Genomic DNA, 24183 nt, shown 5'->3' on the forward strand with positions numbered 1-24183 from the left:
CCCTGGGAACTACAGACCTGAATACGTAACATCAATCGGATGTAAAATCATGGAAACTATAAAGGACCACAACTGAGGAATATTTCTGTAGTAATATTATAGGAGACAGCCAGCATGTGTTTAGGTAGAGCTTGTTTAACTAATTCACTAGATTTCTTTCAGGAGGTGACTGCTAGAGTGGACAAGGACAGTGCGAATGACATCATCTGCTTAGATTTTCAAAAGGCATTTGACTAAGTACTGCCTGAAAGGCTATATCTAAAGATTAAATCAGTAGGAATAAATGGTAAAGTAGCAGCATGGATTCATAACTGGTTACAAGATAGGAAGCAGAGAGTTATAATTAGAGGCCAGGCATCAAACTGGAGTAACGGAACAAGTGGGGTACCACAGGGATCAGTATTGGAACCATTGCTATTGTTAATCTATATAAATGACTTGGACCAAGACATAATCAGTAAACTGCAAATTTTGCATACGACACAAAACTGGGAGGGGTAGCCAACTCCCAATCAGCAACTCTACTAATACAAAGAGATTAAGACAAGATTCAAGCTTGGGCAGATGAAATTTAATGTGAATAAATGTGAAGTCTTGCACATTGGGTGCAAAAACATTGGAGGTACAGCATGTATAGCAGTGCTGCCCAAACACGGTCCTGGAGTGCCCCTATCCAGTAAGTTTTGTAGGTCACCCTAAATTGCTAATTTCTAAAGACTGGGAACACATGGAAGTTATTGATCAATCAAGCAAATAACTTGTTCAATTAAGGGAACTCTGGTCACTGGGCCAGTTTACATGCTGGGAAAATGTCATGACTTTTTTACTGTCATGACTTATTTAAGGTGGTACGGTCTGGATTACAATTTTAGTTAGTTTTGGTTTATGTTTAGTTTATGTTTGAATACAAATATAATACATTATACAAAAATCAAATACAACATGAAGTTTCAAAGCAGGAATTGTTAAATTAAACAAACCAAAACTATCTAAAATTATAATTCAGCCGTACCACCTTAAATAAGTCATGACAGTAGACAGATAAGTCATGACAGTTTCCCAGCATGTAATCCAGGCCATTGAGGGCTCAAAAGGGTAGTTCATTTTTTGTACCAAATGATCTCTAAATGACTTCATTTAATAAATCACCTGCTTAATTGATCACAGTGAAATTGTTCCAGGTGTTAAGAAATTGATGATTAAAGGTTACCTATAAAACCTGCTGGATAGGGGCTCTCCAGGACTGGGTTTGGGCAGCACTGATGTATAGTATTGAAATAGAGGAGGCTATGTATGAAAAGAACTTGAGGGTAGTAGTGGATGAATCTCTTAAGCCAACTAGACAGTTTTGTTTTTCACAGGTCACAGAACAACCAGTGTCCACAGGTGGAATCTGAAGAAGGACATATTCAGAACCGAGGGTAGAAGGATTTTTTTTCACAGAAAGGGTGGTGAACCATTGGAACAGGCTGCCGGACAGAGTTGTTAAAGCAGAGACTGTATAACCCTCTCTGTGACCATAATAAGACCTTTAGCTAGCCGCCTGGAGGAAGGGCGGTCCGTCTAGCCACGGATTGCCAGAGGTTTCATTCCCCTACTAACCTGGTTAGGGTTTTTTGTTTTTCTTCTCCTGAGTGCTGACAGACCATGCTAGCACCAAAGCGAGCGAGCATAGGTGGGCCGAATGGCCTTTTCTCGTTCTAGAATTTCTTCAGTTCTTACGAAAACACTTGCAGACACTCTATCATACCTGGCTGATTAGGGATCTGAAAGTTGGATAATTCATCATCCTACCTGCAGAAAGCATTGCAGAGTATGTGTTGTAATTGGATGTGCAAGCTGTGTGTGTTCAAATAGGTACAGCTCAAAATGTCTTGGAAACTTTCTTCATTCCCATGCTGCTTACCCTTTCTGAGTCAAAAGTGTGGCACAGGCTGTCGGAACACCATGGAAGAACTATGGGATGATATGAGCTGGCAAGGTGCTGTGCATTGAACTGCTTCTCCTGTGTGTGTTTGTGCATTGAGCCGTTTCTCCACTGTGTGTCTATGCATTGAGCTGCTTCTCCACTGTGTGTCTGTGCATTGAGCTGCTTCTCCTCTGTGTCTGCATTGAGCCGCTTCTCCACTGTGTCTGTGCATTGAGCCGCTTCTCCACTGTGTGTCTGTGCATTGAGCTGCTTCTCCACTGTGTGTCTGTGCATTGAGCTGCTTCTCCACTGTGTGTCTGTGCATTGAGCCGCTTCTCCACTGTGTGTCTGTGCATTGAGCTGCTTCTCCTGTGTGTGTCTGTGCATTGAGCTGCTTCTCCTGTGTGTGTCTGTGCATTGAGCTGCTTCTCCACTGTGTGTCTGTGCATTGAGCTGCTTCTCCACTGTGTGTCTGTGCATTGAGCTGCTTCTCCACTGTGTGTCTGTGCATTGAGCTGCTTCTCCACTGTGTGTCTGTGCATTGAGCTGCTTCTCCACTGTGTGTCTGTGCATTGAGCTGCTTCTCCACTGTGTGTCTGTGCATTGAGCCGCTTCTCCACTGTGTGTCTGTGCATTGAGCTGCTTCTCCACTGTGTCTGTGCATTGAGCTGCTTCTCCACTGTGTGTCTGTGCATTGAGCTGCTTCTCCACTGTGTGTCTGCATTGAGCTGCTTCTCCACTGTGTGTCTGTGCATTGAGCCGCTTCTCCACTGTGTCTGTGTGCATTGAGCTGCTTCTCCAGTATGTGTCTCTGCATTGAGCTGCTTCTCCACTGTGTCTGTGCATTGAGCTGCTTCTCCTCTGTGTGTGTGCATTGAGCTGCTTCTCTGTGTGTGTGCATTGAGCTGCTTCTCCACTGTGTGTCTGTGCATTGAGCTGCTTCTCCTGTGTGTGTCTGTGCATTGAGCTGCTTCTCCACTGTGTGTGTCTGTGCACTGAGCTGCTTCTCCACTGTGTCTGTGCACTGAGCTGCTTCTCCACTGTGTCTGTGCATTGAGCTGCTTCTCCACTGTGTGTCTGTGCATTGAGCTGCTTCTCCTCTGTGTCTGTGCATTGAGCTGCTTCTCCACTGTGTGTCTGTGCATTGAGCTGCTTCTCCACTGTGTGTCTGTGCATTGAGCTGCTTCTCCACTGTGCGTCTGTGTGTGTCTGTGCATTGAGCTGCTTCTCCACTGTGTCTGTGCATTGAGCTGCTTCTCCACTGTGTGTCTGTGCATTGAGCTGCTTCTCCACTGTGTGTCTGTGCATTGAGCTGCTTCTCCTGTGTGTGTCTGTGCATTGAGCTGCTTCTCCTGTGTGTCTGTGCATTGAGCTGCTTCTCCACTGTGCGTCTGTGTGTGTCTGTGCACTGAGCTGCTTCTCCACTGTGCGTCTGTGTGTGTCTGTGCACTGAGCTGCTTCTCCACTGTGTGTGTGTGTCTGTGCATTGAGCTGCTTCTCCACTGTGTCTGTGTGTGTCTGTGCATTGAGCTGCTTCTCCACTGTATCTGTGCATTGAGCTGCTTCTCCACTGTCTGTGCATTGAGCTGCTTCTCCACTGTGTCTGTGCATTGAGCTGCTTCTCCACTGTGTCTGTGCATTGAGCTGCTTCTCCACTGTGTGTCTGTGCATTGAGCTGCTTCTCCACTGTGTGTCTGTGCATTGAGCTGCTTCTCCACTGTGTGTCTGTGCATTGAGCTGCTTCTCCACTGTGTGTCTGTGCATTGAGCTGCTTCTCCTGTGTGTGTCTGTGCATTGAGCTGCTTCTCCACTGTGTCTGTGTGTGTCTGCATTGAGCTGCTTCTCCACTGTGTGTCTGTGCATTGAGCTGCTTCTCCACTGTGTGTCTGTGCATTGAGCTGCTTCTCCACTGTGTGTCTGTGTGTGTCTGTGCATTGAGCTGCTTCTCCACTGTGTCTGTGCATTGAGCTGCTTCTCCACTGTGTGTCTGTGCATTGAGCCGCTTCTCCTGCTTCTCTGTGTGTGTAGATGGAGCACAGCTACCAGCTCAGTCCAGATGAAAACCAAAGCTTGACCTCTCACTTTTTCCTACCCCATTACAGCCCTTGAGAGCGACTGAGCCTTTACACCAGGGTGACAGGTGAGAGGAGACTGCTGTCTGAAGATTCTGCAGGTTTAACATTCGTTTGATTTGCTCATAATGTGAGGAGTTTGACAGATGCCCAGAATAGCATGCCATTGTAATGTTCCAGTAGTTAACCAAACAAGTGACCAGTCTAAGTATAGGAATCATGTGCCCTCTGCGTGCCCTTCCTGTAATCACCTTAGCCAGCCAGGCAGCAGCTTCCTCTGGTAGGACAGGACAGGCACACTCTTAAAGGGGCAGCGTCCCTCTTTCTCTGTGTGGCCTGCTGGAAATACACTTCAGTGAGGTGGATCACTCACTGCAGGTGAGAGCACGGTGTCTGTGCTCTTGAAGGTTTCATGTATGCAGTTATATAATATGGGCTTCATTTCATCAGTGTGCTCTTAAAATCCGAAGGAAAGTGAACCCATGTTCCAAAAGGAAGGGTTTATTTAAGGCTGGGCTTGATTAGCTTGTTTCCATAGTATTGAGCTGTATGTTGGGGATCCTGCTGGATCCTGTCTACAGCTCAACCCACCCCATGTCTTTGCAGCAATTCATTTGTGTATTTTAGTTCATTAATTGCCTCATTCTTTTCTCTTGATGTGTTGGTTTTTGCTTGTTTATTATTTGCAATGCATGTTTGGTATAGTTGCATTAATGTATTGTTCTTGAGTGCTTTGAGATTTGTAAAGTTGGTTTCACTTTCACTGTATGGAGTATTTTCTTTGCATGTGCACATTATTGTATTGCTAGAGGTTATGTGGGAGGATAAAAAGTGCTGTTGCTCCTTCCTCTTGGTACCATTGCTGTGCTGCTTTTAACAACCCTAAATGTGCCCCAATCTAGAGTGCGTTTCTAAAAATGTATTTTTATAAAAATGGAACAGTTCTGTGCAAATGCAAGAGTTCCACAAAATGCCATAGAGAAGTCTCAACGGACATGGACGCTTGTACTAGCGAGAGTCAGATCCACGACTGTGATGGCTCTGTATGTTTATTGTCAGACAGATGATAAACAGAAAAGAGGGCATCAGTAAACAAACCCCCTGGGCTAGCGCGTGCTTGGGCCTGGAATGGCTTGGTTTCTACTGGCAGGGGATGGCTGGTGCTGGCACAAGTACATTGCAAGGGTGTTTCGCCTGACCTGGCGATGTGCTGTACACAGGACCCCCTGCCAGGGAGAGCTCTGAATACACACAGACACAGCGCTGGTCCAGAACACTTGCATACGGACTGTGGAGGAACCAAACTGAAGCTTGTACCAGTGCAGGCTCCCTAGAGGAGGTGAGGAAGGCAGCGCCTCCTCAAGATTTCTAAGTAAAAATAATTTGTAAGCCAGCTAAATCTGAATATCAGTAGTCTCAGTTATGCTCATAGCACAATAAAAACAATTGAAACCCTTGATGAAAATAATTTGTTGAGAGTATTCTATAAGCTTCGGGGCGGGGGGGGGGGCAAATCAAATGGAGCAAATTACAAGAACAGACAAACAGACCATGTGTAAATGACTAGTAAGAAAGTCTACCAACATATTTATAGTAAAATCCAAGTTCTATCTCGGTTTTCTGCATTTCGTTCTCAGGAACGTACACTCACTCTCTCGCGCTTTCAAATTCAAAGTGTTTTATTGGCATGACCAATACACAGTATTGTCAAAGCAACTATCTGAATACTCTTTTGTCCTCCCTCCCTGTGTGAGGAGCCTCAGTGTTCACTCTCTGTCCCTCAGGCTGTGACAGGTGCTTGTGTGCCTCTTCTACGCAGCTTGTCTGCTCTCCTAAGAGGAGGGGGAGTTTTTCTGCGTCTGGCAGGTCTGGGAATTCTGTGCAGAGATGTTGTATTTTTGGGGAAGAAGGCTTCCCTTATTTTATTATATTTAGTGCATTGCAGTAAAAAGTGTATCTCTGTCTCAACTTGATTGAGCTGACAGTGAGCACACAGCCTGTCCTCTTTGGGCAGACATGGCCTGGCTCGATGGGTTGCTGTGTTTTAGATGAAGCCAACACTGAATTGCTCTTTTTTAAATACTAATCAATAGTGGGTATTGGCCTAATTCAGCCCTGCATGCACTGTTTGGAGTTTTCCTTTGTATTTGAAGGATATTTTTGCAGAACTCTGTATGCAGGGCTGCTGTTGGGTGTTTGTCCCATTTTGTATAATCCTGCTCTGTGAGCGGACCCCACACTTCACTACCATACAGGGCAATGAGTTGGATGACACTTTCAAACATTTTTAGCCAAATTCTAATTGGGAGTTTTATATGAAGTTTTCTCTTAATGTAATGAAATGCCCTGAGTGCTTTTGCTCGCTCTCTCTCTCTCTCTCGCTCGCTCGCTCTCTGGAACATCACTTTACAATCCAGCCAATCAGACTGCGGGAAAACCGTTCTGAAACCCACTCAATCCCGCCCATTTAAGTGTTCTGCTCTGTGATTGGCGTTGATGGAAAACGTTAGTCGCCGTGACGTCAGAGAAGTACAAACTAATCGAGCAGCGAGGACGTCCGTTCTCTTGTAAGCCACCGGCAGCGAACTAGAGTCGCCATCTTAGACACACACACAGAGCGAGGGTAAGTGTATTTATTTATTTCAAAACAAACATATGAAGGTGGAAAATTGATCAAATGCAGCAGATTCTTTGTAGATTTTGTGTGGCGCTGTTTCGTAGCTCCATGTATTTATTTGTTCTAGATTAGGTAGCACTATGCCGTACAGTATATATGCTGGCAGGAGAGCCGGTTTGAGTTGTGCCGAGATGAATTCATTGACACATTTCTGTTTTCTATGGCGGAGGGCGCATTTCTTAAATTTTAAGTTTGCTACTTGTGATCACGTAACTTCTACGTTGCCTGAAATACATGTTGTGTCTGTCCGCAGACGACCTCCCCCTCGGAAGATGTATCCCAGCGCGTTGACTCAGCTGAGCCGGGCGAACCCGTTCAGCGCCCCGCTCTTCTCTCTTCAGAAGCTGGAAGAGCCGAGCCGGACCCCGGCTGCTCCTCCACAGACTCGCCGCCTCGCAGCGGCTGCAGTGGCAGGTAAGCGGGCTGGGGTCCTGTCCGATTCATTTGCTGTACTTTCTAAATTACAAATCTGTCATCCATTACATAGTGTGGTTATGTTGAGGGTAAATGTTTAAGACTCCATTGCCCTTGAATTTGACTTGGATGGAGAACTGTCGCAGTAAATTAAAGGCATTGAACTTAATATTTTATAATCCTTATTTATTATTCTTTTTAAAATCCAGATATATCGGCTACGTCCTGTTGCTTTTTAATAACTATTACAAATACGTACCATTAGCTAGCAATGCATGTGAGACGGCTTTACCCTCCTGTCATTAATTGTACCGTGTTTTTACACTCTTGTGGCTGTATTGGGTGGTAGTTGTGTAGGTTTTATTAAAGAAACGCAGATGTGATCCGCGGATCGAGTCCTCCTCCTCCGTTTTCGTTTTTTTTTTCCGCGGCCTGCAGGCCTCCTCGTGGAGGGCAGAGAAGGACAGGCTTCTCTTTCCGAGCGGATGCTGCTGCTGAAGGACGAACCGCAGCGAGCTCTGCTGTGTGTGTTTGTTCGTGGTTTTCTGAAGCAGGAAATGTAACCTGGCAGGTCAGCGTTCAGGGTTTGAAAGTCTGAAGGACAAGTCCTTGGTTTTTAAATTGCCTCTATCCTGTGACCCCTAAACCCTGTTAAAGGCCCCAACAAACCAGCTTCTCATTGGCTGTCAGAGTTGCGGACCTTCCTGCGTTTTATTGGTAGGGTTTTTTATTTTACTTACTCTTAAATTACAACGTGAAAACAAATGCTTTAAAAGGGTTACAGACTCGATATGTTCACTGTTAGGAATGTGAATACGGTTGCTTCAATGTGGCCTGTCCATGTATCATTTGACTTGCATTAAGCACTTCAGTTAAACAGGGAATTGCTTGATTGTTGGGGTTATTAAATTGATATGTACATTATTTAAACTTGGTGTCGTTTTAGCCTTGATAACTTGAAATGGGATGTTTGTAGTAAACCACAATATTGCACAATTCTTGCTGGTGCACCAGCTGTATGTTTGTTACCTTAATTGGCAACAGTCATGTCTTTAACAATTTACTAAGGCATGCAAGTGAAGGTGATCTCAAAGTACCCAGCCATTTTTTTAAAACCTAAGCTTTTGGTTTTCTTGTAATTTCTAAGTTAGTAAACCTGTACATTCGATTATTGGCAAGACCCAGAAATACAAACTTACTCTGATTTCAGTATGTTTATTCCTGTAAATGTTGACTTTTATTTTTTATATTAATGGTACAACATACAGTTCCCACACTTGTTAAATGCAAAAATTGTCAGTTTCTTACATTTCTTGTTTTTCCATAGAGGGAGACAGCTGTGCATTTGGTTCAAATAAGTATTATGCCCTCTGTGGCCTGGGTGGCATTCTTAGCTGTGGTACAACACACACAGCTGTTGTGCCCCTTGACCTGGTTAAATGCAGACTTCAGGTTTGTTTCAGTGCATATGTGTGTGAACCAGTCTTGCAACAAAACTAAATATAATCCTGGTTTTATATATATAATACTAAGAGTGGATATACTTGTCGTCATTGGGGCAGTTTACAACATGTTCTGGTGAGATTGATAGTTTAAGCGAGGTGCTGAAAAGCTCTTTTTAGAACTTCTCCATAATAAGAATATTTAAGTGACCACCAGTGGTGACCCAATGACTTTGTGGGGTGAATCCCTGTCAAAACTGACACTGTAACCTGGGGAGAGGGGTGAGACAGGGCTCATATAAACTGCTAAGGAGTGTAAGAATAAAATGTTGTGTTTATAACTTTAAACCTTTTCAATCAAGTATATCCACTTTTTTTGAAAAATCTACTAATAGCATGACGTGCTGTGTGAGCTGTTTATCACAGGAGGAGCCGCGTTCAGTAAGTACGAAGGGCAGCTCCAAGGTCCTGCATACACGTGTATAACAGAGTGCAGGCTGGGCGTCTTAACCACTCGTCTGCATTCATGGTGTACAGAGCCTGTAACCTCGTCTCATCGACGGGGACGGCGTGTGGAAGGGCAGAGTCGCACAGCGCTGCCTGTTACTCAGACAGGACTGGATTTCAAATGGGTTCCTGGTCATTCCCACAGTGGGATATTCATATTATTTTTTTGTATATGCTACCAAAGGAATTTAATTAACCCATAATGAAGTTCTACGTTCAACACATGTACACTTTTCTCATGTCAGTGTAGACTGTAGTGTTGGTGCCCTCCATCAGCACCTAAAACAGCATGTTTAATTGTTTTTATATATATATATTAACAGCATGGTGTGTGCTTTGTGTTGCTTTAGACGGAGTAAGCTGTGAATTTGGCTCTTCAAAATACTATGCACTGTGTGGTTTTGGTGGTATCCTGAGTTGTGGAATCACGCACACGGCTGTTGTGCCCCTGGATTTGGTGAAATGCCGCCTCCAGGTTTGTATTTGGAATTGTTATGCTGTGTTGAAACATTGTGTACAGCAGGCCTGTACTAACACTGATTTAAAATCACTGTTTGCAGCCCACGAGCGTGTGAGCTGTATTGAACTATTTCCATGCCAAAAACCAGGAGTGGCGGCCTTAGCTTGCAAACACAACTGAAATGTTTATATACTGAGCATCAAAAGAAACGTATCACTTCTATTTGGATAAAATTCACTAGGTGTGATTGAAAAATGACAAACTGTTTTAGAGCAGGTACAGTGACCTTTTATTGTGCTGATTAACAGTTGACATCACGAAGAAGCTGCAAAATGATCTGTGGATCTCGGGCAGGTGTTGTGACTTGGTCTCCCAGTTCATGGCCTGTCATTGACAGAGCGTGTCTGGTTATACCGTCTCACCAGGTTTAAAATTACTGGCTGTGAGCACCCAAGCCACAGTACGCTGCCCTAGTCCAGCCTCCAACATGCCGATTGCACGAAGGTGCTGCTGTCTTGGCAGATGTGACATATTTTATGTTTTTCTGTGATTTTGTTTATTGCTTTTATTCAACAGCTGAAATCACTCCATATCCATTGTCCAATCAACTGTCATACTAATTAGGTGATTAAGTGCATTTGCTTCAGTCAGTCACTCAAGCGTATCATTTATATACCTTATTTTTGTTAGAGAATAAATGTTATAATAGTGACGTTTCTTTTGATGCTTGGTATAGTTGAACTCAGATGTTTTTTATGCCTTTTTGAAAGGAAGGATGCGGTTTATTTTTTAATGTTATTTCAGTAGATTTTGCTGAAAGTATCTACATTCCACAAATGCATATTTTATTCTTTGCTTTATAAAATAACCAGTTGCATAGTTTTAAACTGTACTGTTGACTAATTTTGCTGTGTTAAAGCATCAAAGCCTGAAGTTTTATACAGCACGTTATTTACTTTGTAATGTATGCACGAGTGTTTCTGAAGCTGTGGATCACTTCATGCTCAATCCATTTTGACATGCCAATGTCCTTGCCATGCAGGTGAGCCCTGATAAGTACAAGAACATCTTCAAAGGCTTCTCCATCACAATCAAAGAAGATGGCATGCGAGGGCTTGCCCGGGGCTGGGCTCCCACGTTTATTGGATACTCCATGCAGGGGCTCTGCAAGTTTGGGTTTTACGAGGTGTTCAAGAACGTGTACGGAGATTTTCTGGGAGAGGTAGGTTGGCAGTCAGATACTGAACTTGGTTGAATGCTGTGTGGTCTACCTGTTTCCATCTTTACCATCTAAAAATACCAAAATGTACTTAGAGGAATATAAGGGGGTGCCTGTCTCTGTCTGTCTGTGCCTAAGAGTATATGTGTGGCACACTTGCGTTTCTTATGTCTAGTGAAGCGCTTATCCAATTGTGATACTGTTACAACATTGTTTAGTGCTAGTTCTTGATATTAGAAACGGGGGCTATGTGGTGTCATCTGTCTGAAGGTCTGGTCTAATACTATCTTCTATATGTTTGTTTATATACTTATTTGTAAAGGTGTTTTTGCTTAAGGTGGGCTTGTAATGTGTTTAAGATTATTTTCAATTACCAAAATTGTAGTGTTCTCTTCACTCTTTTTAGGAAAATAGCTACATGTGGAGGACCTCCTTATACCTGGCTGCTTCTGCCAGTGCAGAGTTCTTTGCAGATATTGCTCTGGCTCCCATGGAAGCTGCTAAGGTCCGTATTCAGACCCAGCCTGGGTATGCCAACACTCTGAGGCAGGCTGTTCCAAAAATGTATGCGGAGGAAGGTATCTGGGCGTAAGTATTCATTGAACTATCTTAAATATTATATATAAATAAATTGCACACGCTCCCTTAGATCCACCTACGGGATGTGTCCCTGAGTTGAGTTCTGCTCGTCTCCCTGTGAGTCCTGCAGTTCCAGCCAGGAAGCATCCAGCAACTTTCCAGGTTGTACAGTCGGAGGTGCTTGAGTCATTGGCGTGTGAGAGCAACACACCTGCACGCCAGCCATTCGTGTTCTGTTGGACAACAGTCTGTCTCGCTGCAGACCTGTCTCTCACCAACAGAGCCAGGCTGGTGTGTGGACAGTCTTTTTTTGTTTTAGTCCCAATTTTCTGATGCTTCTGAATGAACAGTGTCCTGAATTGTAAGGGTCACTTGTCTGGGGTGGGTGGGGAGTGTGCTTTAATGTGGCTGTTCAACCTGTTGGCATTTGTTTCTCCTGTAGATTCTACAAGGGTGTTGTCCCCCTGTGGATGAGGCAGATCCCATACACCATGATGAAGTTTGCTTGCTTTGAACGCACAGTTGAAGCCCTGTACAAACATGTGGTACCCAAGCCCCGTAGCGAGTGCAGCAAGGCAGAACAGCTTGTGGTCACATTTGTTGCTGGTTATATCGGTAAGTTTAGCAGGATCCTATCCTCCAGTGTGCCGTGCCAGCATTTCAGTATTCATTCGTGAAGGGGGGGAAGGTTGTATGATCCTTCAAAGAATAGGAAAATCATAGACTGCTGTACATTTTATACATGTGCAGGGAGCAATGAAGTGAAATGTTAGACCTTAACTATAACTCTGAGATGAAGGTGAGAAAGAATCTTCTGTAAGGTGGGAGTTAGGGCTCTGTTCTACCAACCCCTTCAGTTAGCTAAGATTCAGTTCAGATCCAGTGTAGTAGTTTGCACACGCTCCCTTAGATCCACCTACGGGATGTGTCCCTGAGTTGAGTTCTGCTCTTCTCCCTGTGAGTCCTGCAGTTCCAGCCAGGAAGTATCCAGCAACTTTCCAGGTTGTACAGTCGGAGGTGCTTGAGTCATTGGCGTGTGAGAGCAACACACCTGCACGCCAGCCATTCGTGTTCTGTTGGACAACAGTCTGTCTCGCTGCAGACTGTCTTTCACCAGCAGAGCCAGGCTGGTGTGTGGACAGTCTTTATTTTTCTATAGTTTTAGTCCTAATGTTTGTGATGCTTCTGAACGAACACAGAAGCCATGAAAATGAACTCTGCCTTGATTAATGTGTCTACCATAGTCTACTGAAAGTGAAGGGTATGAAGAGGAATACCAGTCTGAAGAGCGGACGTGAACCCTCCTGTCCGCACTCTGCCAGTACTGATTGTGTGTTTTCTTGTAGCTGGTGTATTCTGCGCTATCGTATCTCACCCTGCCGACTCTGTTGTGTCTGTGCTGAATAAGGAGAAGGGTAGCACTGCCCTGCAGGTGCTCCAGAGACTTGGACCCAAAGGTAAGCGACCCCCTGCAGAACTGCAAATCTGTTGGAGATCAAAGTAACTGGAAGTTTAGATGCGCCTTGTTGAACACGTCTCATTCTTCTATAGTGTAATACTCCTCTACCTGTGTTCCCAGGGGTCTGGAAGGGTCTCGTTGCCCGTATCATCATGATCGGTACCCTGACTGCTCTGCAGTGGTTCATCTACGACTCAGTCAAGGTCTACTTCAGGCTGCCCCGCCCCCCTCCCCCCGAGATGCCTGAGTCCCTGAAGAAGAAGCTGGGTCTGACAGAGTAACTCCACCACAAGGACTCTCGCAGCTCTGCTCCAGGAGGGGAGCCAGCCGTGGCATGACTACAAAGAGATGATGATCAGATTTTATATATTTAAAAAAGAAACGCCCCAATCCATCACTCTGCTGCTCTGATGTAATGTAAATGTGGAGAGGGAAAACTCTCCTTGCCGGTGAATTAGGGGGAGACCCAGAAATGTGCTGTCGGTTTTATCAACACCTGTCTTTAGTTATGTGAAAATAAACCTCTGTAAACACAACTGTACAGCTTGTTCTGGTTTCATTTAATGGTACTCTGAACAGCACCTGCTGAACGATATGTTTTCATCACGTATGTCTGCTGAGACACCGATACAAGCAGCAGGATCTTGCTTCTTGCAAGCATTGTGTGAAACTGTAGAGGAAGCTACCTGAAGCATGAATGTCAGCTCTGAGTTTAACTGCTTTTAGTAGTTCTTGGTTAAAGTAAATTAGAAAGGACTACAGTCCCCAATCCTGGAATTCAGGAATTGGCTGTGGCAGAATGCTGGTGTTTTGGGATGAACACATTATCAGTGTTTAAATTGGAGGTATAGCAGAGTGTGTAGATTGGGATACTTTTCTTTTCCACTGTTTTAGTAAAAAAGCACAGGCATTTTCAATAGAAATATTTGTATTGATTACATGACGAGTGCATGGAGTAATCGCCTTACACACACTTGCAGTGAGGGGCCACCAATTGGACGAGGCAGCAGACCCCCAGAATAGGTGAGCAGCTGTAAGGGGATCAATCGGGGAACCGGAGGGGGGGTGGTATGAATCTGATGCAAAAGGGGCAGAGCTACGTGCTGCTGTTGAAGCTTTTTATTCCACTCCGAGAAGCAGCAGTGAGTGCTTTTGCATTTAGATATAACTGAACGGGTTGACCTGTAGAAAGCTGATTATTCTTGCATCTGCCTGGTTAACGGTTCTGAGATCTGCAAACAAATTCACATCTCCACTCATACAAGAAGTTTTCAGGTAACCAAGCCCCTCTTTGGGATTGCATGTTCTGCTGGTTTGAGGTTGGATATACTGTTAATGCTCTCATGAGTATCATATAAACTTGGTACAGGCGGGGTATCAGGGCAGATGATCACTGCATATGGGTTACTTTTCACAAAATATAATGCAATTTGAGAGGTGGAGGATTAGATTTGTTTTTCTTTTATTCTAATATTTGTAATGTAAGAGTTTTCTAAGATGAACACTATGACTGGATTATATATATTTATATATTAGTATGTAAATGGTAGGACACTATTATGCTACACTGCCCTCTTGTGGTTCAAATTAACTTCATCTTCACTTTGAAAAATAATTTTTAAAGATCAAGTAGCGGGTTTCTGAAAAAATGTATAGCATTATATCTCCCCACGTGTTGCTACAACTGTTTAAATAACATGCATGTAATTTTTCTTTTTGTTAACATCCTGACAACTTTTTACACTTAACCTTCTGAAGTCTGTTTCAGAGGTCTTTTCACCATATCAGTTCCAATGCACTCGCGTTTGAGATCAGGGGCATGTCCTCGGATTACTGTCGGAAATAAAAATAAAATACAAGTACTCTGGCTTTCGTGTTCCGTACGACATCATGGCTTGTTATTGCTGAGGTGGGCAATAATCCACGATCCGCTATAATACTACTATTATATTTAATATGACACGCTAGATACTGTACTTATAGAACACTACAGTGTATTACAATTAAGTTGGATGTAGAAATTCTAACAATAAACATGTTCAATTTAGGCAGAACAGCTGCTGGAATAGGCATTGATCAAGACACAGAGTTGTACTCGTTCATTCTTCTGTTTCTACACATCCTGCGATTGAGTGGTGTAGTTACAGATGAACTTCTGGAGTCTAAAAGCAAACAGATATAATAATACAGCAGGACATGCCCAACGAGGATACAATCTAAAGTCCTTTTTGCGCTCGATTTTATAATATTCAACACATTCCTTACAAGCAAGCAGATTGGATTTAAACACATTTTTAGAATGTAGAGCAGTATTATATTTCCAGGATCCTGCAAAAAAAAAAAAAAAAACCTCCAACTGTTATCACAGTATAAAAGATTGATTAAAACAATAATATAAATGTGTCTTTAACTTGCCAAACAAATTAAATTTTTAACTCTTTTTATTTATTTTATTTTTACTCAAGGCAATCTTGTCAAAGTTGCTAAGATGGTGTAGCGAGTTGTTCACAGCAGCTGTCCAGTAACCCAGCCGATTGAATTGGAAACATGGTTAAAGGTCTTTAACTGAGTGATAGCTTGTGTGTGCGCTCCTTCTCTTAAAACAGTGCTTCTCAATCTTGCTTCACCCGTCCATAACAATGTTTTACTATAAACTCTGACGCGTCTCCCTGGTTGAGAATGCTGACTGAGAGCAGCACGAATCTTACCAGATAACACCCCTGCTTGGATTGAAAACCACAGATCCTTCCTGCACTGAAACACCTGCTTGTCGATATGATTAGCCATCGTTATTTGCATGTTCTGTATTCAAGGATGGAAACAAGGCTCCCATTACAAATCACTTTGAGCTCTTTCAGGTTTTACTATGGGAATAATCAGACGCACCTGAGCTTCTGACTAACTGGATGAAGCTCGTATTAAAACCAGGAATGGAATCGTTCTGCGTGGTTTCAGCTGAGGCACTGCTGTGATTGGATACATTTTCTCAGGTTCTGGAATCTTTTTAAACTTCTCGGCCTGTGGTTTAAAGCCCCGAGGTGGACCACAGATAAAGTCAACGTTGCATCTAGTTTGTTATATTAAGTTTGGGGTATCACATACACATGAAATCGGTGGTATAACAGCAGTCCCTGGGTGGAAACCACACGCATGTCACATGACACTCAGAGGTCCTTTTCTCTCATGGGAACAAGGCTCCACTGTTAAGGTGTTGCTAATCTCAACGCACACAGCGTTTGTGGTTTCTTTTCTGATGGGACCAGCCTGTAAATCCTAATAGTCCAGCTGACAGAGGCAGGCCACGCCTCTATTGATCCAGTGGTTCTGTGGTCGCTCTGAGGGCAGCTGGATGGTCAGCACGTAGTTGGTAGAGTGACCGGTGGTGGACAGGAGCCCGCGTCGCACACTGGTTTTGTAGACTGCAAAAGGGAGAGAGTAGAGGAATGTGGATGAAATGTGGAACTGTACTGATCTTTTATCTTTCTGTTTCACAATCAAGCAAGGGGCTGGAAAGGCTTCTGATCTAACATTAGATAAGCCTCATAGAAGAATTGAGACATGCTATTGTAACCGTGTGCATGCTGGGAGCAAACCGGCGACCCCACATGCGCAAGCCAGCTTTTAACCTCACCTCACCTCCTGCTGCACTAACAATTAGAAAACAAGACGCAGTGCATGAAACATGCCATGAATGCATTTGTTTTTAATTGTGTTGTTTAGTCCTGATGCTTGCAAAAGGAATGCAATGATTCGCTGGCTGAGCATGTTCTGCACAGTGCCCTGGAAACACTTCAGCAGACGTGTTGCTACTGAGGTCACACAGAGGTCATGTTGGATAATAGGAGGTCAGACTGGGAACAGAAGCATGCTCCTGCCATGGCTGCTCAAAGCTGATTGTGAACACTTTTGCATCCTGGATACCCAGACAGTTGTGGTTAGAACATAAAAACAGAGGAAAATGTCCAGACGAAAGGAGGTCATTTGGACCATCAGTGCTTCTAGAGCTGGTTGAGCCCAGTGAAATGAGCATCAACAGCATGACCAGGTAAGCGGTCTCCTAAACTCTGTCCTGAGGTCTGTCTCAAGTTCATTTCCAGCTGTGTCCTCTGGACCTCGTTTCTGTGCTGTGCAGCAAGTACATTAATCTCATCTTACATCCACATGAAACTGCTGAGGGGGAATCAGAATCACACAAGAACACCAGCAACTACCTGTGAAAATCTCGACCTGCACATTGTAACAGCAGTAAGATTGCTGGAGTTTAACCCACCTGGACAAGCGTATGTGGAGGACTCCTTCAGTGAAGATTTCTCACTTGGCTTTAACCAGATCTGATGGGTTTAGTTCAGGAAGAGTTTGACTAACCAGGGAAACATGCCTTTTCAATACAGCAATAATACCAAGCATGAACCTAAAAAAAAGAGATTTCTTACAGCTGAATCTTCCAGGCATCTGTTCAGTATTTCACTTCAGGAATGCTGGGTCTAAGGCAAGGCTTTGATTTGACCCGCCTACACCCCGATATTTTAAAGCATTCTACGGATAAAATCCTGAGGGATCCCCTGCAGTGCTGGGAAATGCTCTCATATAATCCAGCTGTGGCTTATCCTGGCTGAGTCTGGTACAGCTTGATCAAATCAGCCCCTTATTAGTGTGCAATGTTTGTTACATGCTTAAAAGAAACAAATGCTTGTACACTCTTCCTGTGTAGTACAATAATACATATTAACTAAGCTGCTGATGCTGTTCTCAAGATGGGGTCCTCGCTAACTGCCCCAGTAATACACTTGATTTGATGAGAGGTCCAGTTTCATCCCCTATAGCACATACTGGCTAGGTTTAGCCCTGGACTTGGTCCAGCTCTGGGATATTATTGGTTAGACAGTGCCTGGGTTCTAACAATCCTGTGTGTGCCCTGCTTGGCGCCCCTGGCTGCTGTAAGGATACGATCGGCAGGCTCTCGTACAGGACTTTGGGCAGAGACTCTGCGATGGTCCTCCTCTCCTGGTCCCAGCGAGCCCCCTCCATGAACAAGCCCTCAATGCACACGCCATCCACCTGTGAGGGGAGAGGCACAGGGGACAGGGTCATAGAGACACAGGGTCACAGAGACACACACAATACAGAGACACACACTGCACTCAGAGCACACTGGGTCAGACAAGGCCACGCTGCCAACAGAGGGAATTCAATGAGCTTTATTACATGAGAGTTCTCTGTAAACAATTTGCAATGTGCCAAAAGATCTTAAAAAGCACAAAACAAGAGGCCAACCATTCTGCTAGAGGTAACGCAATGGATTTGAAAAGGGTCAGCAATAAAGGCTTTTGGAAATACAGCAGCAGCCAGTATCTCGGGATGTGCATGCATGTCCGCAGTGTGTCAGACCTGCAGTGGCAGCAGGGGGGTCCTGGCGCTGGGGGGGTCCATCACGTGGAACTGGAAGCCCAAGTGGTCGATGGGGACGTGGTACTTGCGGGCGTGGTTCTGCAGCACCCCCGTCAGGAAGCACTGAGTGAAGAAGAACCCTGAGATCCAGAACACAGCTGGGGCGCCCCTGTCTATCCAGTCCTGCCAACAGAGAGAGGAGAAGCATCCACTCATTATCACATATATATATGCGCATAGCATTGTAGCATTGCTAACTATATATATCTATCTATCTATCTATCTATATATATATATATATATAAATATATATATATATATATATATCTATATATATATATATATATATATATATATATATATAGTAACACAGCAGGGAGGGGGTTAAAATCCTCCCTGCAGATAACATGTGCGTATGCACATTTGGATTAATTGTTTAATTATTTGTTAATTATGTTATCCCCTGCACCTGGCTATCATTGTAAGTCAGAGCCAGGTGCAGGGTATTTAAAGAAAGCAGCCAGTTTGTTCTGGGCTGCTGATGTGTGTAGAAGCCCGACTGTGCTGGTATGTTTGTACAGCCGTAATTATAAAGAAAAGATAGTGTAAAGCCTGTTTGGTGTGATTTGCTTAAACAGTGTGTTTTGTTTGGTTTTTCGTTTGAACAGGTAAACAGCTTAGCTGTCCTGTTATTTAGTTTAGGTTACTGTTTTGTGTTTTAGTTTAGTGTTCAAGAAAAGAGTTCGGTGTTATGTTTATTTTGCTTTGTGTTTGTTTATTAAAAAAATAGTGTGGAAGCGTTTAAACCTCTATTTCCTGTGACCTGGATCTATTTTTAAAGGGGCAAAGAACCGAGCGGGTGCGGTTCGTTTACATATATATATATAGAGAGAGATTTTTGCTTTACAGTCGAGCAATTTGTATTTGTGACCATGAGATTAATATGAATAAGTACAATAATAAATCTTTTATTTTTGGGTAATTCCATGCATACATTTGATCATATTAGAACAAAAACATTCTTTGTGTTCAACCCACTTATTTCAAGTGACCATAAGTATTGGGACACATTCACTTTAAGTAACTTTCAGGGTGTAAAAGTCAGTATTTGGTTGCATATCCCTTTCAGGCAATAACTGCATGAAGTCTGCGACCCATTGAGCTCACCAAACTCTTTGTGTAATCATTTGAGATGCTTTGCCAAGCCTTTGCTGCAACCATTTTGAGTTCTTGTCTCTTCTTGGGGTGTTATGACTTCATTTTTTTTTCTTCAGCATGTAAAATGCATGCTCAATGGGATTCAGATCTGGAGATTGACTTGGCCGGTCTAAGATTTTCCACTTTTTTCTCCTGATGAACTCCTTGGTTGCATTGGCCGTATGTTTTGAGTCATTGTCATGCTGCATGGTGAAGCGCCGCCCAATAAGTATGGAAGCATTTTCTTCTAAATAAGCAGACAAAATGTTTCTGTAAACTTCAGAATGCATTCTGCTGCTGCCATCATTAGTAACATCATCAATAAAGATGAGTGAGCCAGTTCCAGAGGCGGCCATGCATGCCCAGGCCATGACACTGCCTCCACCATGCTTCACAGATGAGGTGGTGTTCTTTGGAGCATCTGCAGTTCCTTTCTTTCTCCACACTTTAACCATCACTTTGGTAAAGGTTTATCTTGGTCTCATTTGTCCATAAAACTTTCTCCTGGCTCATCTTTGTACTTCCGAGCAAATTCTAATCTGGCTATTCTGTTCTTGGTGCTGAGGAGAGGTTTACATCTTGCGGTGCAGCCTTTGTACTTCTGCTGTCTCAGTCTACTGCGGACTGTGGATTCTGATACCTTCACCCCTGCACTCTGGAGGTTGTTGGTGATTTCACTGACAGTTGTTTTAGGGTTTTCCTTGACAGCTCTGATAATTTTTCTGTCATCAACTGCAGATGTTGTTCTTGGTCGACCCAGTCTTGGCTGATTGGTAATTATACCTGTGGATTCTTTCTTCTTCAGTATATTCCAAATTGTTGATTTTGGTATGCCCAATATCTGTGCTATGGTTCTGATTGAGTTTTTCTTTTCTTTCAGCTTCAAAATTGCCTGCTTTTCTTTAACAGAAAGTTCATTGGTTTACAAATTGATTTTCGACTATGGACTCCAAACACTGATGTCAAAGCAAGACAGGTTGATAGGATGTTCACAGCTCTTTTATGAGTGCCTAATTACCCAACAACAAACACCTGACCAACAAGAGACACCTGTCAGCCAATTGTCCCAATACTTTTGCTCCTTCAAAATAAATAGGTTCAACACTATCAATTTGTTTAATTGACCCAAGAGGGTAGAACTGAATTGACTTTATTAAAAATAAAACACTTAGGAGTTGTACTTAATAGTCATGTTTTTTTTTCAGGAGAAATGATTATTATTAGACTTCATAGTGAAAATCCCACTTTAGACTTCACTGTCCCAATACTTTTGGAAGGCACTGTATATGCATAGCACTGCTAACCATACTGAAGTTTTTCATTTTACATGCAATGCAATCAGGGACAGGGGTAGGTGCAGTCCGAGTTCGAACCCTGCTCCCACTCCCCTGCGCAGTCCACAGCTGTGTACAGAACCCCACACACTGTGATGAATGAGGCAGGCTCTGCTTCCCAGCGGCCGCATGTCTGCTTGTGACTGGTGCTCATCTCTATCGTTTGAATCTTTTTGAGACTGAGCACGCTCTCACCCTGAAGAACTGCAGGCGCAGCAGCAGGTCGCTGATGTAGCTGCCCAGCAGCTTCAGAGATGGGTATGATGTCATCAACCACATGGCAGGAACCTGGAGACACAGGGGGAGCGGATTAAACCAGCGCACTGACAATAGGGAGGGGGCTTTGAAAAGCAAAGCCCAACAGAAAGCATGTTGAAAATAGCAACATACATCTATATATTATTTCACCTTTACTAGTTATTTACAGAACACTGAAGTGTCGCATACATGAGATATTACAGGCTCCCATGATGAAGAGGGGAGAGGGCTGGGTGAGGCTGGGTTCACTGTACCTTGCCCATGATGATGCTGTTGAACATGTCTTCCAGCTCAGCTGACAGGAGGAGCTGGCCCCGCAGGGCCCGGCCCAAGTCTCGCAGGCTGGAGCGCACGGTGCCAGTGAGCCGGCTGAACCGCAGCAGCTCCTGCACCAGCACCGTGTTCATGGACTCGCTGTAGCAGATCGGGTATCGCTGCTGAGAGAGGAGAGGCAGGTCAGCAGCACACTCAGGGTTAGGATCTCAAAGCTCTTTACTCCAAGAAGCTGTGTTAAGCTAGGCTCTGCTCTCTCTGTGTGTGTTTGAGGGGGCTGTGTTAAGCTGGGCTCTGCTCTCTCTCTCCTGTGTGTGTTTGAGGAGGCTGTGTTAAGCTGGGCTCTGCTCTCTCTCCTGTGTGTGTTTGAGGAGGCTGTGTTAAGCTGGGCTCTGCTCTCTCTCCTGTGTGTGTTTTAGGAGGCTGTGTTAGGCTGTGCTCTGCTCTCTCTCCTGTGTGTGTTTGAGGAGGCTGTGTTAAGCTGGGCTCTGCTCTCTCTCCTGTGTGTGTTTTAGGAGGCTGTGTTAGGCTGTGCTCTGCTCTCTCTCCTGTGTGTGTTTTAGGAGGCTGTGTTAAGCTGGGCTCTGCTCTCTCTCTCTCCTGTGTGTGTTTGAGGAGGCTGTGTTAGGCTGGTCTCTGCTCTCTCTCCTGTGTGTGTTTTAGGAGGCTGTGTTAAGCTGGGCTCTGCTCTCTCTCTCTCCTGTGTGTGTTTGAGGAGGCTGTGTTAAGCTGGGCTCTGCTCTCTCTCCTGTGTGTGTTTGAGGAGGCTGTGTTAGGCTGTGCTCTGCTCTCTCTCTCCTGTGTGTGTTTGAGGAGGCTGTGTTATGCTGTGCTCTGCTCTCTCTCCTGTGTGTGTTTGAGGAGGCTGTGTTATGCTGTGCTCTGCTCTCTCTCCTGTGTGTGTTTGAGGAGGCTGTGTTAGGCTATGCTCTGCTCTCTCTCCTGTGTGTGTTTGAGGAGGCTGTGTTAGGCTGGGCTCTGCTCTCTCTCTCTCCTGTGTGTGTTTGAGGAGGCTGTGTTAAGCTGGGCTCTGCTCTCTCTCCTGTGTGTGTTTTAGGAGGCTGTGTTAGGCTGTGCTCTGCTCTCTCTCCTGTGTGTGTTTGAGGAGGCTGTGTTAGGCTGTGCTCTGCTCTCTCTCCTGTGTGTGTTTTAGGAGGCTGTGTTAGGCTGTGCTCTGCTCTCTCTCCTGTGTGTGTTTGAGGAGGCTGTGTTAAGCTGGGCTCTGCTCTCTCTCTCTCCTGTGTGTGTTTGAGGAGGCTGTGTTAGGCTGTGCTCTGCTCTCTCTCCTGTGTGTGTTTGAGGAGGCTGTGTTAAGCTGGGCTCTGCTCTCTCTCTCCTGTGTGTGTTTGAGGAGGCTGTGTTAGGCTGGTCTCTGCTCTCTCTCCTGTGTGTGTTTGAGGAGGCTGTGTTAGGCTGGTCTCTGCTCTCTCTCCTGTGTGTGTTTTAGGAGGCTGTGTTAGGCTGTGCTCTGCTCTCTCTCTCCTGTGTGTGTTTGAGGAGGCTGTGTTAGGCTGGTCTCTGCTCTCTCTCCTGTGTGTGTTTTAGGAGGCTGTGTTAAGCTGGGCTCTGCTCTCTCTCTCTCCTGTGTGTGTTTGAGGAGGCTGTGTTAAGCTGGGCTCTGCTCTCTCTCCTGTGTGTGTTTGAGGAGGCTGTGTTAGGCTGTGCTCTGCTCTCTCTCTCCTGTGTGTGTTTGAGGAGGCTGTGTTATGCTGTGCTCTGCTCTCTCTCCTGTGTGTGTTTGAGGAGGCTGTGTTAGGCTGTGCTCTGCTCTCTCTCCTGTGTGTGTTTGAGGAGGCTGTGTTATGCTGTGCTCTGCTCTCTCTCCTGTGTGTGTTTTAGGAGGCTGTGTTAGGCTGGGCTCTGCTCTCTCTCTCTCCTGTGTGTGTTTTAGGAGGCTGTGTTAGGCTGTGCTCTGCTCTCTCTCTCCTGTGTGTGTTTGAGGAGGCTGTGTTATGCTGTGCTCTGCTCTCTCTCCTGTGTGTGTTTGAGGAGGCTGTGTTAGGCTGTGCTCTGCTCTCTCTCCTGTGTGTGTTTGAGGAGGCTGTGTTATGCTGTGCTCTGCTCTCTCTCCTGTGTGTGTTTGAGGAGGCTGTGTTAGGCTGGGCTCTGCTCTCTCTCTCCTGTGTGTGTTTGAGGAGGCTGTGTTAGGCTGGTCTCTGCTCTCTCTCCTGTGTGTGTTTGAGGAGGCTGTGTTTGGCTGGTCTCTGCTGGTCTCTCCTGTGTGTGTTTCAGGGCAGGGTCTCTCTGCTCACCATCACCTCCTCTATGTTGAAGTCCGGAGGGATTTTGGAGAGGATGTCTGCGGCCAGCTCCTGCACCACCTCAGTGGAAGACTTCCCAGCGCCTGAGACCTGCGGGGCACCAGACACACAGACAGACCAACACACAGACAGACAGACAGACCGACACACAGACAGACACACAGACCGACACACAGACAGACCGACACACAGACACACAGACAAACAGACACACAGACAGACCGCCACACAGACAGACACACAGACAGACACACACACACAGACAGACAGACAGACAGACACACAGACAGACAGACACACAGACAGACAGACACACAGACAGACACACAGACAGCGTCAGCAAGCCTGCACACAGGATTCCCTCCCCAGAGGTTTACCAGTGAGCAAGACCCCAGACTGCTGAGACTGGACAATGCAATGTGAGGGCTGTTTACATCATTCCCTAAAGCACTACCAGACACCTCCACATGATCCCCACCGGGAAGCCCTGCTGGTCTTTCTTCCACCTGTACCTTCAACTACTAAAGTGAACCAATTTACCTCATTCCAGGTCTTACTCAGTTCATTATTCAATGACACCTAGAAACCCCCAGGACCTCGGAGCTCCAGGTCACAGACGCTGGCTAGTGTGTTACTATAGAAACCCCCAGGACCTCGGAGCTCCAGGTCACAGATGCTGGCTAGTGCATTACTATAGAAACCCCCAGGACCCCGGAGCTCCAGGTCACAGACGC

At 44.9% G+C, this 24183-nt stretch overlaps 2 protein-coding genes and 2 non-coding genes across 7 annotated transcripts in view; 3 read left to right on the plus strand and 1 right to left on the minus strand.

Annotated features, from left to right (window-relative positions):
* The first annotated feature begins 6462 nt into the window (after positions 1-6462).
* Positions 6463-13274, plus strand: LOC117415794 (solute carrier family 25 member 3). Of its 2 annotated transcripts, none has more exons than XM_034026603.3 (8): positions 6463-6604; positions 6912-7072; positions 8400-8524; positions 10524-10703; positions 11107-11288; positions 11722-11894; positions 12626-12736; positions 12859-13274. In XM_034026603.3, the coding sequence occupies exons 2-8, from the start codon at positions 6931-6933 to the stop codon at positions 13017-13019; spliced, it is 1074 nt and encodes a 357-aa protein (XP_033882494.3). In that variant the 5' UTR covers positions 6463-6604; positions 6912-6930; the 3' UTR covers positions 13020-13274. The 2 variants fall into 2 exon arrangements, with proteins under 2 accessions (XP_033882494.3, XP_034777807.2); XM_034921916.2 differs by lacking the exon at positions 8400-8524 and adding an exon at positions 9372-9496.
* On the plus strand, positions 11335-11583 carry LOC117416291 (small nucleolar RNA SNORA53). Its single transcript, XR_004546533.1, has one exon. It is a non-coding gene; the product is annotated as a small nucleolar RNA SNORA53 (small nucleolar RNA).
* On the plus strand, positions 12175-12422 carry LOC117416292 (small nucleolar RNA SNORA53). Its single transcript, XR_004546534.2, has one exon. It is a non-coding gene; the product is annotated as a small nucleolar RNA SNORA53 (small nucleolar RNA).
* Positions 13275-13333: 59 nt separating the features above from the next.
* The window catches only part of LOC117415792 (dynein axonemal heavy chain 3-like), a 214992-nt gene continuing 204142 nt past the window's right edge, over positions 13334-24183 (minus strand). For all 3 annotated transcript variants that reach the window (XM_059027758.1, XM_059027757.1, XM_059027759.1), the window contains 7 exons: positions 23441-23539; positions 21170-21352; positions 20853-20945; positions 18127-18309; positions 17686-17796; positions 17009-17069; positions 13334-16157 (listed from right to left, as the gene is read on the minus strand). In XM_059027758.1, the coding sequence (XP_058883741.1) occupies positions 16012-16157; positions 17009-17069; positions 17686-17796; positions 18127-18309; positions 20853-20945; positions 21170-21352; positions 23441-23539 (876 nt within the window). In that variant the 3' untranslated portion in view covers positions 13334-16011. The remainder of the gene's footprint in view (positions 16158-17008; positions 17070-17685; positions 17797-18126; positions 18310-20852; positions 20946-21169; positions 21353-23440; positions 23540-24183) is intronic.

This window comes from Acipenser ruthenus, chromosome 7, assembly GCF_902713425.1.
Source record: "Acipenser ruthenus chromosome 7, fAciRut3.2 maternal haplotype, whole genome shotgun sequence".
Classification (NCBI taxonomy): domain Eukaryota; kingdom Metazoa; phylum Chordata; class Actinopteri; order Acipenseriformes; family Acipenseridae; genus Acipenser; species Acipenser ruthenus.